The sequence below is a fragment of the Chiloscyllium plagiosum genome, unplaced genomic scaffold (genome assembly GCF_037043375.1).
Source record: "Chiloscyllium plagiosum isolate Xiang-an unplaced genomic scaffold, Cpla_swu_hap1 HiC_scaffold_50, whole genome shotgun sequence".
NCBI classification, from domain to species: Eukaryota; Metazoa; Chordata; class Chondrichthyes; order Orectolobiformes; family Hemiscylliidae; genus Chiloscyllium; species Chiloscyllium plagiosum.
The window spans coordinates 50797358-50814656 of NW_028270188.1; the positions used below are offsets into that span (position 1 = coordinate 50797358).

The 17299-nt window shown below is 56.3% G+C and overlaps 2 protein-coding genes across 4 annotated transcripts in view; one reads left to right on the forward strand and one right to left on the reverse strand.

Annotated features, from left to right (window-relative positions):
* The first annotated feature begins 377 nt into the window (after positions 1-377).
* Positions 378-4379, forward strand: LOC122546993 (ras-related and estrogen-regulated growth inhibitor-like protein A). 2 transcript variants are annotated; one of them, XM_043685592.2, is made up of 4 exons: positions 378-511; positions 1816-1869; positions 2558-2634; positions 3117-4379. In XM_043685592.2, exons 1-4 carry the CDS (start codon positions 409-411, stop codon positions 3498-3500), a joined length of 618 nt encoding a protein of 205 aa, XP_043541527.1. In that variant the 5' UTR covers positions 378-408; the 3' UTR covers positions 3501-4379. The 2 variants fall into 2 exon arrangements, with proteins under 2 accessions (XP_043541527.1, XP_087841196.1); XM_087985070.1 differs by having other exon boundaries at positions 390-468.
* Positions 4380-6155: 1776 nt separating this feature from the next.
* LOC122547942 (perilipin-2-like) overlaps positions 6156-17299 on the reverse strand; it is a 54952-nt gene continuing 43808 nt past the window's right edge. For both annotated transcript variants that reach the window (XM_087985068.1, XM_087985067.1), the window contains one exon: positions 6156-7606. In XM_087985068.1, coding sequence (XP_087841194.1) covers positions 7187-7606 — 420 coding nt within the window. In that variant the 3' untranslated portion in view covers positions 6156-7186. The remainder of the gene's footprint in view (positions 7607-17299) is intronic.

Genomic DNA, 17299 nt, shown 5'->3' on the forward strand with positions numbered 1-17299 from the left:
TGCCCGCTCCCTCAGCCGTCACTCTCCAACAGTGCCCGTGCCCTCAGCCCTGACCCTCCGACAGTGCCCGCTCCCTCAGCACTGACCCTCCGACAGTGCCCGTGCTCTCAGCCCTGACCCTCGGATTTTACAATTCTGCTTTCCTCCCCACCCCATTCCGCAGGAAGCCAACAATGAAACCTTTGAACATGCCTAGAAACGGTTAAAAATGACTCATGAACACTCTGTGGCCCAGAACTCGGTGAGGTCTGCGGATCAGACTGTGGTTGGACGCTGACAACATCACTGCCCACCCCCTGCCCTGCCCCTTTTCTCCAGGCTGTGGGAGGTGGTATAAAACAGACTTGTCTGTGTTCGAGCAGAGTGTGCTATACCTGTTCCCGGCAGCACCAGCTCCTGCCAGCAGACATGGTACTCCACACCAAAAGCCGGGAATGCCTGGCAGTGCCCGGTCAGGAGAGACTGCAGGTCAACATTCTCATCCTGGGTGCAGAGAGGGTTGGCAAGTCTGGTGAATGGATTTTCTTTTGAAAACCTGGTCGCGGGGAGCCGGGGGAGGGGCGTGGGGGGGGGCGGTGGGGGGTGCAGGAAGGGCAAATGCCAGGGTCGCTGGAGCACCACCCAGTCTGCCATTAGCCGAGATTGCATTCCCTGTTTACCCAGCTCTCTGAGTAAACCTTTCTGCCCATCAGCCCTGAATCCAAGGAGGTGGCCAAAGGAGAGGGAAGGCACCCTTGGGAGCCCACTCGGGATATGTGGGTTATGCGGAGTGTCCTGGTGGGGGGAGAGGGGTAGTGTCCCTCTCTCTGAGCTGGGAGACCCAAGTTCAAGCCCGCCCCTTGCTCCACAGACTGTTTGTGTCTGTGTGTGTGTGTGTCTGTGTGTGTCTGTGTGTCTGTGTGTGTGTGTGTCTGTGTGTATGTCTGTGTGTCTGTGTGTGTGTCTGTGTGTGTGTGTGTGTGTGTGTGTGTGTGTGTGTCTGTGTGTCTGTGTGTGTGTCTGTGTGTGTGTGTCTGTGTGTGTGTGTGTCTGTGTGTGTGTGTCTGTGTGTGTGTGTCTGTGTGTGTGTGTGTGTGTGTCTGTGTGTGTGTGTGTGTGTGTGTCTGTGTCTGTGTGTCTGTGTCTGTGTGTCTGTGTCTGTGTGTGTGTCTGTGTGTGTGTGTCTGTGTGTGTGTGTGTGTGTCTGTGTGTGTGTGTATCTGTGTGTGTGTGTCTGTGTGTGTGTGTCTGTGTCTGTGTGTCTGTGTGTGTGTGTGTCTGAGTGTGTGTGTGTCTGTGTGTGTGTGTGTGTGTGTGTCTGTGTGTGTGTGTGTGTCTGTCTGTGTGTGTGTGTGTGTGTGTGTGTGTGTGTGTGTGTCTGTCTGTCTGTCTGAACTGGAGATCCTGTCAGATTTGGACAGCGGAATTGAATTGATGGCTGTTCAATGGCCAGTACGGACTAAATGGGCCGAAGGGCCTATTTCTTTGCTGTTTACCAACCCGGTCAGTCTTAACCCACAAAGAGTTACGCTCTGTTTTGCTGTTTGTTCCTGAACTGTGTTGGTTTATCCCCCACCCCGCCCCATCTTGCCTTTGGTCTGGCCTCTGTCCTGTTAGCAACGGGTTGGGGGCAAGCGATTGGGAAGTGGCCGGTCCTCTGTCCTTGGGGAATCCCATCCCGGGACCTTCACATCAGAGCTAGCCTCCAGTGGACCCTGCCGGGTGGTGGGAGAGGGGACAGGGGCTAGCAGTTGTGGCTAGGACCGGCTTTCTGTGGTGACCTCTTCCTGATACTCAGCCTCCAACCTCTGTCTCTCTCTCTCTGTCCCTCTGTAGCCCTCGCCGTCCGCTTCCTCACCCGGAGATTCATCGGGGAATACGGCGATATCGGTGAGGAGACCATTCTGCTCGGCGGGGGTGGGTGGGAGGTGGGAATTTGGGGGGAGGGGGAATTGTGGGGAGAGGGAATTGGGGAAGGAATTGGGGGGAGATGGAGTTGGAGAAGAGGGGTTTGGGAGAGGGAACTGGGGGAGAGAGAATTGGGGGAGGGGGAGCCGGGGGAAAGGGAGTTGGAGAAGAGGGGTTTGGGGAGAGGGAACTGGGGGAGAGGGAATTGGGGGAGGGGGAATTGGGGGAGATGGAGTTAGGAGGGGTGTTGGGGAGAGGAAATTGGGGGAGAGAGAATGGGGTGGGGGCATTGGGGGAGAGGGCATGGGGGAGATGGAGTTGAGGAGGGAGGTTGAGGGGGAGAGGGAATTGGAGGAGAGGGAATTGGGGAGATGGAGTTGAGGAGGGAGGTTGAGGGGGAGAGGGAATTGGAGGAGAGGGAATTGGGGGAGATGAAGTTGTGGGAGGTTGAAGGGGAGAAGGAGTTGAGGGGAGAGGGAGTTGATGAGGTGTTAGAATCCATGTCCCTCAATGCCCCCCACCCCCCGTTCTTGGGGGCGGGGGGGTGTTGGGGAGGGGGGGAGGAAGGCGTACCCCACACTCTCCATTGGGGGCCTGGGACTGGAATCTGATCTGCGCCGCACTCTGTAGGCGAATAGCCAGCAGCTGACTCCTGGTTTTGCCTTGACAGAGACCATTTACACTCACAACGTGACGATCGACCGTGCGGAGACTCGCTTTCACATTTGGGACTGTCTGAACCTCCAGGTGATTGGGGCAGGGAGAGTGTGGGGGTGGGGAACGGAGGGGGTGTTGGTGTGGGGAGGGGGATGAGATGGAGCCCTCTGGAGGTGGGTGGGGGGGTGAAAAACATTTACGTCAGTGCCATTGGCTACTCTGTTGGACAGCCCAGTCTCCAGTGGAGTCAGGATGGGTTCCAACTGTGATGCACCCTAAAGGTGAATAGCTGGTAGCCATTCCCTGTGGGGAGAGGGATGAGAACTCTGGGGAGCGGTGGGAGGGGGTGGAGAAGATGTCCAATTACCCCAGTGCCATTGGCTACCCCTGTTGGATGCCCCAGCCTCCATTGAGGTCAGGGTTGGGTCTGATTATGAGGCACACTAAAGGTGAATAGCCGTGGGGTGGTTGGAGGGGAGGGAGGGGGCACCGTCCTGCACCGAGGGGCTTGAGCGGGGGCTTCGATCCGTCTCCAGGGAATGCCGGCACTCACACCCGTCCCCCTTTCGCAGCCGAGCGAACAGCAGATGCGCTGGGCCGATGGTTTCGTCCTGGTCTACAGCATCCTAGACCGGCAGAGCTTCGAGGTGGCGCGTCGGCAGCTGGCGTGGCTCCGGGGCAGTGCCCGGGCCACCGTGGTGCTGGCGGGCAACAAGAGGGACCTGTGCCACCGGCGGGAGGTGTCGGTGGAGGAAGGGCGCCTCCTGGCGCTGGGCAGCGGCTGCGCCTTCCTGGAGGTCTCAGCTGCCGAAGGCTACCACGGGGTCCTGCTGGTCTTCCGCCAGCTGCTGGCTGCGGTGCAGGAGGCCAGAGCAGTGCCCAAACGGGCAGCCCGGCTCCGGGGCATCGTCCGCAGCGTCTCTGCCGTGTTCGGGGGCAAGAGGCGGGTGGACTAACGGAAGAAGAAGCAGCACGGAGAGGCCACTCAGCCCGCCTCTTTGCCAGACTATCCCATCTGTTTCTACTCTCCATCCTCGTCAATCCCCTCAACCCCTTGGACAATAGGACGGTATGAAATGGGGACAGGGGAGGCCACTCAGCCCACCTCTTTGCCAGACTATCCCATCTGTTTCTACTCTCCAACCTCGTCAATCCCCTCAACCCCTTGGCTAATAGGACAGTAAGAAATGGGGACAGGAGGAGGCCACTCAGCCCGCCTCTCCGCGAGACTATCCCATCTGTTTCTGACTCCATCCCCGACAACCCCTCAACCCCCTTGGCCAATCAGATGGTAAGAAATGGCCATAGGAGGAGGCCATTCGTCCGACCTCGCTCAGGGCTGATCTGACATCCCCTCCCGCCCAATTTCCTGCCCCTTCCCCCACCCCGGGTCACTGTGATTCGATCCAAACACACGCTCAGGAATGGTTTGGATTAGATGGGCCAAGTGGGGGTGAAAGTGGACGGACACATTGGTCGGCACGGACCAATTCGGACCGAAGGGCCTGTCTCTGGCTCAGCCGCTCAGGACATGGCCCCCAGACACCATTTGGCCTTCACCAAGCTGTGATGCCACCCAAGGTCAACAAGCCGGACACCCGAGGGACTGTCTGCCCCTTTCAGCAGCAGTGATACGTTGAACTCACTTCGGAGAAGTTAACCCCTTGAACAGCCGACAAAATTGTGTTGTAGCAATTGTTGTGGATATTGTAAATGATGTTCATTTTGTTAACTGATGTAAATCTCTATTTAAGATGGTAATCATTTGTACATATTTCTCACGGTGTCAATGTATTCCGTAATTAGCCTGTAATAAATGCACTGCTCTGTTATGAGATGTGACTAATTGAATCCAACATTTCGACCCCTGGAGTCAGGAAACCCCGTTTCCTGGCAGCAGGTCAGGGGAAAATCTCAGAGCCTTCCCACCTCAAACCCCAAGGTGCTTTTGAGGCTGGACGCTGGATGGACGATTCATCGTGAGGCAGGTAGATGGAGTTAAGGCACAGATCAGGCTCGGTCTAACTGAATGGTGGGACAGGAACAAGGGGAATGAATGGCCTCATCCTGTTCCCCAAGGGAGGAGTCCAGTGGCTGCATTTGTGAGTGTGTGTGTTTGAGTGCATTTGTGTGTGTGAATGTGATTGTGAGTGTGTTTATGTGTGAGTGTGAGAGAATGAGTGTGTGTGTGTATTTTTGTGTGTCAGTGTATTGTGTTATGGGTGTGTGTGTAATTGTGCATATGTGTGTGTATTTGTGTGTGCATGTGAGTGAGTGTACTTGCGTGTATGTGAGAGTGTGTATGTGTGTGAGTGTATGTGTGAGGGTATTTGTGCATGTGAGTGTGTGTGAATTGCTGTGTATATGTATGCATGTGAGTGAGTGTATTTGTGTGTACATGAGTGTATTTGTGTGTATATGTGTGCATGTGTGTATTTGCGTACATGTGCATGTGAGTGTATTTGTGTGTATATGTGAGTGTATTTGTGTACGTGTGCATGTGAGTGAGTGTATTTGTGTGTATATGTATGCATGTGAGTGTGTATTGGTGTGTACATGTGTGTATTTTTGTGTATATGTGTATTTGTGAGTGAGTGTATTTGTGTGTACATGTGTGCATGGGAGTGAATGTGTGTGTATATGTGTGCATGTGAGTGTATTTGTGTGTATGTGTGTGTACGTGTGAGTGAGTGTATTTATGTGTGAGGATATTTGTGCATGTGAGTGTGTGTGTGTATTTGTATGACAGTGAGTATATTTGTGTGTATTTGTGAATGTGTGAGTGTGACTGTATTTGTGTGTGTGTGTATATTTGAGAGCGTGCATGTTTGGGTGTGTAACTGATTGGATCTGATTTATTTTTGTCCCATGGACCTCGGGGACAATGAAAAGTTTTGTTTTTCGTGCAGTACAAGCAGATAGATGTAGGTTTGCTCACTGAGCTGGAAGGTTCATTTTCATCACCAACCCAAAGAAACCCAAACATATAAATAGAAAGTGGGAATCATCAACAGTGCTTCGTCCGGTGGTTCACTGAAGATGTTACCTAGTACGGAAATGAAACGTCTGAAAATGAACCTTCCAGTGAGCAAAACTACATCCAGAACCTCAACCTGAGCTACAAATCTTCTCAAAACTCACGAATGCAAGCAGATCTTACCATACAGAGTACATTAGGGTAATAGAGCAGAGCGTGGAATATAATGTGATGCCTGCAGAGAAGATGCAGAGAGCAAGATCACCATTAGATCTAAAATTTGAAAGATGCATTCAGAAGTCTAATAACAGCGAGGAAGAAACTGTTCTTAAATCTGTTGTTCCGTGAATACAAATCTGTGTGAGAGTGTGTGTGGATGTGTCAGGGTGTGTGTACATAAGCATTTGCGTGTGTTCATGTGTGACAGTATACGAGTGAGTGTGTGGCTGAGTGTGAAAGTGAATAGATTGTCTGGGAAAATGTGAATGAATACTGTGTGAGAGAGACAGTGATATGTGCGAGATTGTGTGAATGAATGTTGGGATTTTCACTCTCAATCCTGACCTGATGGACCAGTACCAGGGTATAGAACTGCAGCTTTGTCCTCCGATAAATCATGACAAAGTTGCTGGGAATAATCATCTTCCAACTTTATTAATAGGTGCAGTTAGGACACGATGTACAGAAGTGCAGAATGCTAGCTGCTTTGTGAATAACAGGCTGGGTAATTTACAGAGCTGTAATGGGGTCAGAGAAAGGGAGCTGGACTGACTCTCTCTCTAGATTTCAGAATATTCATCTCATTATTTCTCTCAGCCACACTCTCAAATTCTTCCCATCTCTCATTGTCTCAGATTTACCCAGGAGACAATGATAGAATTCCCCGGATCATTGGAATCCAGTGTATGACTTGAATTGCATTGGTCACTGGAGTTGGTTGAAGCTCACAAAACTAGCCAGTACACTATTCCAATCAGACACTGGACTCCACTGCTCCCTCAGCACTGACCCGGTGACAGTGCCCACTCCCTCAGTGCTGACCCGCCAACAGTGAGGCGCTCCCTCAGCACTGACCCTCTGACAGTGCCTGCTCCCTCAGCACTGACCCTGTGACAGTGCCTGCTCCCTCAGCACTGACCCTGTGACAGTGCCCGCTCCCTCAGCACTGACCCTGTGACAGTGCCCACTCCCTCAGCACTGACCCTCTGACAGTGCCCTCTCCCTCAGCACTGACCCTCTGACAGTGCCCGCTCCCTCAGCACTGACCCTGTGACAGTGCCCGCTCCCTCAGCACTGACCCTGTGACAGTGCCCACTCCCTCAGCACTGACCCTCTGACAGTGCCCACTCCCTCAGCACTGACCCTGTGACAGTGCCCACTCCCTCAGCACTGACTCTCCGACAGTGCCCGCTCCCTCAGCGCTGCCATGATGGGTTGGAGACAGTGGGAAGGGCGCATGAACCCACAATCTGAAGAGGTGGAGGTGGCAGGAGAGATTTTCCTGATCCTGGTCTGGCTCCTCTCTGCCCTGTGAATGAGTCACAGTGTTGGGATGATTAAAGCATGGGGTTTGGAACGCGTGGGAATCGAGGCCAGGGAAGCTTTTTTCCTTGCAAGATCCAGGGGTCCTGACCTGTATCACCCCTAATGGGGCTACCTTTTGCTTCACTGGTGCTGGGGGTTGGGGGCGTTGCCCCAGGATTGAGTCCCAGGGGACGCCCTGCTCCCCCACCTCGGCCCCTGGTCCGCCGAAGACCGCCGGCGGCCGGAGCGGGAGGCCGGCTCTTCGACTTGGGGGGGCATCGTCCACATTTCGCTCGAGCGCCGGCGGCGGCCCCCCTCCCCCACCCACTGCGAGGGGCTGCGGGAGGGCGGCTGGTGGACGCAGCCCGGCCCCGCCTCCCACCCCAGCGACCGCCGCCTGCTCCCGGCGTGTTCCAGAAGCTTCCGCAGGTCGCCATCGCTGACGCAGCTCAGCAGGTCGCTGCCCCAGGGGCTGACCCCCTGCCGGGCATGCCCCTCCCTGCTGTCGTCCGACTCGCCGTCCGACGTTCCGGAACCTTCCGACTCCTCCAACTCAAACAGCTCCCCGTGTGGAAAGATTGGGGAAGGCGGGGGGGGGGGGGGAGAAAGAAAATCAACATTAGAGTTACAGAGATGTACAGCACGGAAATAGACCCTTCAGTCCAACCCGTCCATGCCGACCAGATATCCCAAGCCAATCTAGTCCCACCTGCCAGCACCCGGCCCATATCCCTCCAAACCCTTCCTATTCGTATACCCATCCAAATGCCTCTGAAATGTTGCAATTGTACCAGCCTCAACCACATCCTCTGGCAGCTCATTCCATACAGTAACCACCCTCTGGGTGAAAAAGCTGCCCCTTAGGTCTCTTTTATATCTTTCCCCTCTCACCCTAAACCTATGCCCCTCTAGTTCTGGACTCCTCCACCCCAGGGAAAAGACTTTGCCTATTTACCCTATCCGTGCCCCTCATAATTTTGTAAACCTCTATAAGGTCACCCCTCAGCCTCCGACGCTCCAGGGAAAACAGCCCCAGCCTGTTCAGCCTCTTCCTGTAGCTCAAATCCTCCAACCCTGGCAACATCCTTGTAAATCTTTTCTGAACCCTTTCAAGTTTCACAACATCTTTCCTATAGCAGGGAGACCAGAATTACACGCAATATTCCAACAGTGGCCTAACCAATGTCCTCTACAGCCGCAACATGACCTTCCAACTCCTGCACTCAATACTCTGACCAGTAAAGGAAAGCATACCAAACGCCGCCTTCACTATCCTATCTACCAGCGACTCCACTTTCAAGGAGCTATGACCCTGCACTCCAAGGTCTCTTTGTTCTGCAACTCTAAGTTAAAATGCGGGACGTGGGCATTATTGGTGTCTATTGTATGCCCCTAATTGCCCAGAGGGCAGTTAAGAGTCACATGGCACAGAAACAGACCCTTCGGCCCAACCAGTCCGTGCTGACCGTAATCCCAAACTAAACCAGTCCCACCTGCCTGCTCCTGACCCATATCCCTCCAAACCCTTTCCAATTCATGTATTTATCCAAATGCCTTTTAAATGTTGTCACTGTCCCCACATCCACCACTTCCTCAGGAAGCTCATTCCACACACGAACCACCCTCGGGGTAAAAACATTTGCCCCTTTTTTAAAAATCTCTCTCTTCTCACCTTAAAATTATTCCCTCCTCCTTAGTCTCAAACTCCCCCGCCCTAGGGAAAAAACTGCCTACCATTCACCTTATCCTCACCTCTCGTGACTTAATAAACCTCTACAAGGTCACCCCTCAGCCTCCTACACTCCTGTAGCACGTCACTAGGGGTCTGAAGTCACACGCAGGCCAGACCAGGTAAAGTTGACAGATTTCCTTCCCTAAAGGAGAGGGGGGAAGGGGGGAGAGGAAGCTAGGGGAAGGGCAGAGAGAGAGAGGGGGCTGAGAGAGTGGTTAGGAGGACTGGGGGAGGGGGCGGAGAATGGGCGGAGGGAGATGGACAGTGAGCAGGGTGAGGGGGGGGGCAAGGGGCTGGGGTAGAATTGGGGGGGGTCGTGAGTGTGGTGGCAGGGGACAAGGGGGAAGGGGGGTGATGGAGAAGAGGGGTGAGGGGAGGGAATGTGGTGGTAGGGGAGAGGGGAATAAGGAATGAGGAGGGGGGTGGGGATGGGGTTATCAGAAAGGGGGAACGGGGAAAACAATGCAGGTGGAGAGGGGAAGGGGGTGTGGAGTTGGGGAGAGGGGAGGCTGGCGATGTGAGTGTCTGAGGGGTATTATCAGGCAGCTCTCGCTGGGTGAGCTGTGATCTCTACCTCGCGTTGGGCACTGCATTGTGTACCAAGGTAATAAATAACCTGAGCTACCACACACCGTGCAGTACACAGGCTCCCCTGCAGAGACCAGTAACCGGTGGGAGGAGAAAGAGAGCGAGAGAGAGAGAGAGAGAGAGAGAGCGAGAGAGAGGGTGCACAGGAAGAGTCCACCACAAATATCTCAACGTCCTCACCTCCCCGTCCTAACACCCAACAGACAGTGACACTGTCCTCACAGGATTCCTAAAATCAGTCACAGATACAGGGCTATGGAGAGAGAGCTGGGGCAGTGGGATTAGTTGGGGACTGATACAGGGCTATGGGGAGAGAGCGGGAGCAGTGGGATTAGTTTGAGGATTGATACAGGGCTACAGGGAGAGAGAGCGGGAGCAGTGGGATTAGTTTGGAGATTGATACAGGGCTATGGAGAGAGAGCGGGGGGGGGCAGTGGGATTAGTTTGGGGATCAATACAGGGCTATGGGGAGAGAGCGGGGGGACAGGGGGATTAGTTTGGGGATTGATACAGGGCTATGGAGAGAGAGAGCGGGGGGGCAGTGGGATTAGTTTGAGGATCAATACAGGGCTATGGAGAGAGAGCGGGGGTAGTGGGATTAGTTTGGGGATTGATACAGGGCTATGGAGAGAGAGCGGGGGGGGGGGGGGCAGTGGGATTAGTTTGGGGATCACCGCCTTAAACACTGACATTTCCTCCATATACCCCTCTATCTTGTTGGTTTGTGTTATGGCATGGCTGAGAGTTGACATCTTGGAGCGGAACCTTTGGTCACCTGAACCTCACCTAGCTTGGGGGTCAAAGTTCACCTGACCTGTCTTTCTGTGATAAGCCTTAAACAAGCAGAAGAGGTCTCTAAAATGATGCAGACTGGTCCCATCTAGCCTCAGTAGCTCCACTACATGAAACATAGAACAGCGCAGTACAGACCCTTCAGCCCCGATGTTGCGCCGACCTGAGTAACCAATCTGCAGCCGACCTAACCTACACTATCCCATTTGGCAACTGTACCACTCAAGATCGGAGACGGTTACAGAGAGTGGTGACCTCGGCCCGGACAACCACAAAGGCCAACCTCCCATCGACAGAATCCATCTCCCAGGCCCGCTGTCAAGGAAAGGCCGCCAGCATTCTCAAAGATCCACCCCACCCTGGTAATGTTTCTCTACAACCTCGACCATCGGGGAGAAGCTACAGAAACCTGAACACACGCACCAGCCGGTTTCCAAACAGTTTCTACCCTGCTGTTGTTAGATTACTGAATGGACTCACAAACTCTTCACAATCCCCTGTCCCTGTGATTTTGTTTTTGCTGCTGTTTACCTATTGTTTAATTATCTGTGCGACTTCACTCTGTGATCTGCCTGTATTGCTCACAAGACAAAGCTTTTCACTGTCCCTCGGTTCACGGGACAATAAATTCAATCCAATTCATCCCTATGTTTATCCAATGACCATTTAAATGCCTTTAAAGTCGGCGAGTCTGCGACTGTCACACTGAGCTCATTTTCAAATATCAAACCCTGCGCTGTGCTGTTAGAATCTCTGAACACACCTGTCCTCCTGGTGACTCACCTCTGAGTAAGAATGATTGGCATCTGTACGGGTGAGGAAGGACATTATGGCATCGAGGGTGGTCAGGGAAGATCTGCACGGGGTCTCCTCCGACCGTAATCCCTGTCCGGTTTCCCTCAAACTCCCCAGCAAGTGGTCAGACTTACATGAATTAATAACGGCCAGGGAGCCACTTGTGGTAATGTCCCCAACTGTGGGCTAGGAGGCTGGGGGATCAGGTCCTGTCTGACCCACAGGCAAGTGTCAATCTCGGAAGAGGCTGACGAATAAGGGAATGAACGGTCAGGCACACGCTCAAAGTGTGACCTTGCCATTCACTTGGGTCGAACCCACATCCTGGGACATATCAGTTAATCATTGCACCTTGCTGCTCCAATCCCTCCCACTGTCACAAGGCTGCTGGCACTCAGTACTGACCCCATCCACATGACTATAGCTCAGGACTCCCCTCCCTATCTCTGTCACTCCCGCTAGCCCCCTAAACCCCCTCCCTATCTCTGTCACCCCCGCCAGCCCCCTACACCCCCTCCCTATCTCTGGTACCCCCGCCAGCCCCCTACACCCTCTCCCTATCTCGGTCAACACCTCCATCCCCTACACACCCTCCCTATCTCTGTCACCCCCTCTAGCCCCTACACCTCCTTCCTATCTCTGTCACCCCCTCCAACCCCTACACCCCCTCCCTATCGCTGTCACCCCCTCCAGCCCCTACACGTCCTCCCTATCTCTGTCACTCCCGCCAGACCCTACACCCCCTCCCTATCTCTGTCACCCCCTCCTCCCCCTACACCCCCTCCCTATCTCTGTCACCCCCTCTAGCCCCTACACCTCCTTCCTATCTCTGTCACCCCCTCCAACCCCTACACCCCCTCCCTATCGCTGTCACCCCCTCCAGCCCCTACACGTCCTCCCTATCTCTGTCACTCCCGCCAGACCCTACACCCCCTCCCTATCTCTGTCACCCCCTCCTGCCCCTACACCCCCTCCCTATCTCTGTCACTCCCGCCAGCCCCTACACCACCTCCCTATCTCTGTCACTCTCGCCAGCCCCCTACACCCCCTCCCTATCTCTGTCACCCCCCTACGCCCCCTCCCTATCTCTGTCACCCCCTCCAGCCCCCTACACCCTCTCCCTATCTCTGTCACCACCCCTACACCCCCTCCCTATCTCTGTCACCCCCTCCAGCCCCCTACACCCCCTCCCTATCTCTGTCACCCCCTCCAGCCCCCTACACCCCCTCCAGCCCCCTACACCCCCTCCCTATCTCTGTCACCCCCTCCAGCCCCCTACACCCCCTCCCTATCTCTGTCATCCCCTCCTGCCCCTACACCCCCTCCCTATCTCTTTCACCTCCTCCAGCCCCTACACCACCTCCCTATCTCTGTCACCCCCTCCATCCCCTACAACCCCTCCATATCTCTTTCACCTCCTCCAGCCCCCTACACCCCCTCCCAATCTCTGTCACATCCTCCAACCCCTACACCCCCTTCCTATCTCTGTCATCCCCTCTAGCCCCCTACACCCCCTCCTTATCTCAGTCACCCCTCCAGCCCCCTACACCCCCTCCCTATCTCTGTCACCCCTCCAGCCCCTACACCCCCTCCCTATCTCTGTCACACCCTCCAGCCCCCTACACCTCCTCCCTATCTCTGTCACCCACTCCTGCCCCGACACCTCCTCCCTATCTCTGTCATCCCCTCCTGCCCCTACACCCCCACCCTATATCTGTCACCCCCCTCCAGTCCCCTACACCCCCTCCCTATCTGTCACACCCTCCAGCCCCCTACACCCCCTCCCTATCTCTGTCACCTCCTCCAACCCCTACACCCCCTTCCTATCTCTGTCACACCATCCAGCCCCCTACACCCCCTCCCTATCTCTGTCACCTCCTCCAACCCCTACACCCCCTTCCTATCTCTGTCATCCCCTCCAGCCCCGACACCCCCTCCCTATCTCTGTCACCCCCTCCAGCCCCTACACCCTCTCCCTATCTCGGTCAACACCTCCATCCCCTACACCCCCTCCCTATCTCTGTCACCCCCTCTAGCCCCTACACCTCCTCCCTATCTCTGTCACCCCCTCCAACCCCTACACCCCCTCCCTATCTCTGTCACCCCCTCCAGCCCCTACACGTCCTCCCTATCTCTGTCACTCCGGCCAGCCCCTACACCCCCTCCCTATCTCTGTCACTCCCGCCAGCCCCTACACCACCTCCCTATCTCTGTCACTCTCGCCAGCCCCCTACACCCCCTCCCTATCTCTGTCACCCCCTCCAGCCCCCTACACCCTCTCCCTATCTCTGTCACCACCCCTACACCCCCTCCCTATCTCTGTCCCCCCCTCCAGCCCCCTACACCCCCTCCAGCCCCCTACACCCCCTCCCTATCTCTGTCACCCCCTACACCACCTCCCTATCTCTGTCACCCCCTCCAGCCCCCTACACCCCCTCCCTATCTCTGTCACCCCCTCCAGCCCCCTACACCCCCTCCCTATCTCTGACACACCCTCCAACCCCCTACACCCCCTCCCTATCTCTGTCACCCCCTCCAGCCCCCTACACCCCCTCCCAATCTCTGTCACATCCTCCAGCCCCCTTCACCCCCTTCCTATCTCTGTCATCCCCTCTAGCCCCCTACACCCCCTCCTTATCTCAGTCACCCCTCCAGCCCCCTACACCCCCTCCCTATCTCTGTCACCCCTCCAGACCCTACACCCCCTCCCTATCTCTGTCACCCCCTCCAGCCTCTACACCCCCTCCCGCTCCCTACAACCCTCCAAGATCTCTGCACTCCTCCAATTCCTGCCTCTCGAGTATCCCCCGATTCCCATCGCCCTGGCATTGGAGAGGTGCCGCAGGCTGCCTGAGAGCCTGGAACTCTGGGATTCCCTCCCAACCCCCTCTATCTCTCTAACCCCTTTACAATCCAGCTCAAAACTTCCCACCATTTTAGTTACCTGTCCCTGGTACCACCTCATGCAGTATAATAAACACTGGGGATCCCTTTTGCTACTTTGAAGGTGCTATATTAATGCAGGCAGTTTTTGTTGAAGGCTCTGATGGACAGTGCAGGCGTCATGGTTAACTGAATCACTTCCTCTCTGCCTGCCCAGGAGCTCCCACTGCCCTGGTCCATCACTGTCTGATTAATCCCATTCTCATCGATCAGCACTGAGACCTCACGAGGCTTCTATCTCCAAGGGCACACGGGCTGTCTCTCTCAGACAACCGGCTGCAACAAACATCCTGCATTTATATAACACCCTTCACACAGTGAGGGAGTGGGCACTGTTGGAGGGTCAGTGCTGAGGGATCAGGCACTGTCAGAGGGTCAGTGCTGAGGGAGTGGGCACTGTCAGAGGGTCAGTGCTGAGGGAGTGGGCACTGTCAGAGGGTCAGTGCTGAGGGAGTGGGCACTGTCAGACAGTCAGTGCTGAGGGAGTGGGCACTGTCGGAGGGTCAGTGCTGAGGGAGTGGGCACTGTCAGACAGTCAGTGCTGAGGAAGTGGGCACTGTTGGAGGGTCAGCGCTGAGGGAGTGGGTACTGTCGGAGGGAGCGGGCACTGTCGGAGGGTCAGTGCTGAGGGAGCGGGCACTGTCAGAGGGTCAGTGCTGAGGGAGTGGGCACTGTCACATGGTCAGTGCTGAGGGAGAGGGCACTGTTGGAGGGTCAGCGCTGAGGGAGTGGGTACTGTCGGAGGGAGCGGGCACTGTCGGAGGGTCAGTGCTGAGGGAGCGGGCACTGTCAGAGGGTCAGTGCTGAGGGAGTGGGCACTGTCACATGGTCAGTGCTGAGGGAGAGGGCACTGTTGGAGGGTCAGCGCTGAGGGAGCAGGTACTTTCGGAGGGTCAGTGCTGAGGCAATGGGCACTGTCAAAGGGAGCGGACACTGTCAGAAGGTCAGTGCTGAGGGAGTGGGCACTGTCGGAGGGTCAGCGCTGTCAGAGGGTCAATTATATGATCTCCTCATCCATTTCCCCCCAGGACTCCCTCCCCACCCTCCCACTTCTGCTCTCCCTTCATTGGTCTTTGGGCATGTCCAATCCCCAGCTCACCCTGTCTCCCACAGCCAATCAGTGGCCTCTCAGTAATCTGCTTCCTACATTGCAATCAAAGAGCCCAGTCGCCCCCACTGCCTGTGCCAGGGACAAAATTTTCATCTCCCAGAGACACGGGTCCAGACCTGCAGGAGTTGGCACCCCCCCAGCCAGGAACATTGCCCGGTATCCGACAAATGCCAGAAATGTTTGTACAGGCACCTTGGGAATTCCTGAAATTCCTTTGCTGTCATTTGTACCCACACTCGGATAACTGAGAGATAAGCCACCCACATGCGCAGGGCTGCGGTTTGCCAGGGTATTTCCTGTTTCAAAGTGCCAGATCCTCTCTGTCAGGTCCAATCCCCACCTCGCCAATCCCCACTCTCCCCCACAATGGGCATTGACGTGTTCATGGGGTAGAATAACCCCCGACCTCAGCTCTGGCGCAGAGGGTCATGTGATCAAGCCCAACTCCAGTCGTGGGAGTGTCACTACCGGGAGCACACTGAGGGAGTTGGCACTGTCACAGGGTCAGTGCTGAGGGAGAGGGCACTGTCAGAGGGTCAGTGCTGAGGGAGAGGGCACTGTCAGGGGGTCAGTGCTGAGGGAGTTGGCACTGTCAGAGGGTCAGCGCTGAGGGAGAGGGCACTGTCAGAGGGTCAGTGCTGAGGGAGAGGGCACTGTCAGAAGGTCAGCGCTGAGGGAGTGGGCACTGTCAGAGGGTCAGTGCTGAGGGAGAGGGCACTGTCAGAGGGTCAGCACTGAGTAAGTGGGCACTGTCAGATGGTCAGTGCTGAGGGAGCGGGCACTATCGGGGGGTTAGTGCTGAGGGAGCGGACACTGTCGGAGGGTCAGCACTGAGAGAGTGTGCACTGTCAGAGGGTCAGCGCTGAGGGAGTGGGCACTGTCAGAGGGTCAGCGCTGAGGGAGTGGGCACTGTCAGAGGGTCAGTGCTGAGGGAGTGGGCACTGTCAGAGGGTCAGTGCTGAGGGAGCGGACACTGTCAGAGGGTCAGTGCTGAGGGAGTGGGCACTGTCGGAGGGTCAGTGCTGAGGGAGCGGGCACTGTCATAGGGTCAGTGCTGAGGGAGCGGACACTGTCGGAGGGTCAGTGCTGAGGGAGTGGGCACTGTCGGAGGGTCAGTGCTGAGGGAGTGGGCACTGTCGGAGGGTCAGCGCTGAGGGAGTGGGCACTGTTGGAGGGTCAGTGCTGAGGGAGTGGGCACAGTGAGAGGGTCAGTGCTGATGGAGTGGACACTGTCAGAGGGTCAGCACTGAGCGAGTGGGCACTGCCGGACGGACAGCGCTGAGGGAGTGTGCACTGTCGGAGGGTCAGCGCTGAGGGAGCTGGCACTATCAGAGGGTCAGTGCTGAGGGAGTGGGCACTGCCGGAGGGTCAGCGCTAAGGGACAGGGGACTGTCGGAGGGTCAGCACTGAGTAAGTGGGCACTGTCGGAGGGTCAGTGCTGAGGGAGCGGGCACTGTTGGAGGGTCAGTGCTGAGGGAGCGGGCACTATCGGGGGGTTAGTGCTGAGGGAGCAGGCACTGTTAGAGGGTCAGTGCTGAGGGAGTGGGCTCTATTGGAGGATCAGCGCTGAGGGAGTGGGCACTGTCGGAGGGTCAGTGCTGAGGGAGCAGGCACTGTCGGAGGGTCAGCACTGAGGGAGTGGGCACTGTCAGAGGGTCAGCACTGAGTAAGTGGGCACTGTCGGAGGGTCAGTGCTGAGGGAGCAGGCACTATCGGGGGGTTAGTGCTGAGGGAGATGACACTGTCGGAGGGTCAGTGCTGAGGGAGCAGGCACTATCGGGGGGTTAGTGCTGAGGGAGATGACACTGTCGGAGGGTCAGTGCTGAGGGAGATGGCACTGTCGGAGGGTCAGTGCTGAGGGAGCGGGCGCTGTCGGAGGGTCAGTGCTGAGGGAGCGGGCGCTGTCGGAGGGTCAGTGCTGAGGGAGCGGGCCCTGTCGGAGGGTCAGTGCTGAGGGAATGGGCCCTGTCGGAGGGTCAGTGCTGAGGGAGCGGGCACTGTCGGAGGGTCAGTGCTGAGGGAGCGGGCACTGTCGGAGGGTCAGTGCTGAGGGAGCGGGCCCTGTCGGAGGGTCAGTGCTGAGGGAGATGACACTGTCGGAGGGTCAGTGCTGAGGGAGCGGGCCCTGTCGGAGGGTCAGTGCTGAGGGAATGGGCCCTGTCGGAGGGTCAGTGCTGAGGGAGCGGGCCCTGTCGGAGGGTCAGTGCTGAGGGAGCGGGCCCTGTCGGAGGGTCAGTGCTGAGGGAGCGGGCCCTGTCGGAGGGTCAGTGCTGAGGGAATGGGCCCTGTCGGA

What these genes read in the sequence shown, in the direction of transcription:
- LOC122546993 (XM_043685592.2), top strand. Translation starts at nt 409, where the DNA reads ATGGTACTCCACACCAAAAGCCGGGAATGCCTGGCAGTGCCCGGTCAG. An exon ending in AGAGAGGGTTGGCAAGTCTG is followed by an intron (nt 512 to 1,815) that starts GTGAATGGATTT and finishes GTCCCTCTGTAG; the next exon opens with CCCTCGCCGTCCGCTTCCTC. An exon ending in CGGGGAATACGGCGATATCG is followed by an intron (nt 1,870 to 2,557) that starts GTGAGGAGACCA and finishes TTGCCTTGACAG; the next exon opens with AGACCATTTACACTCACAAC.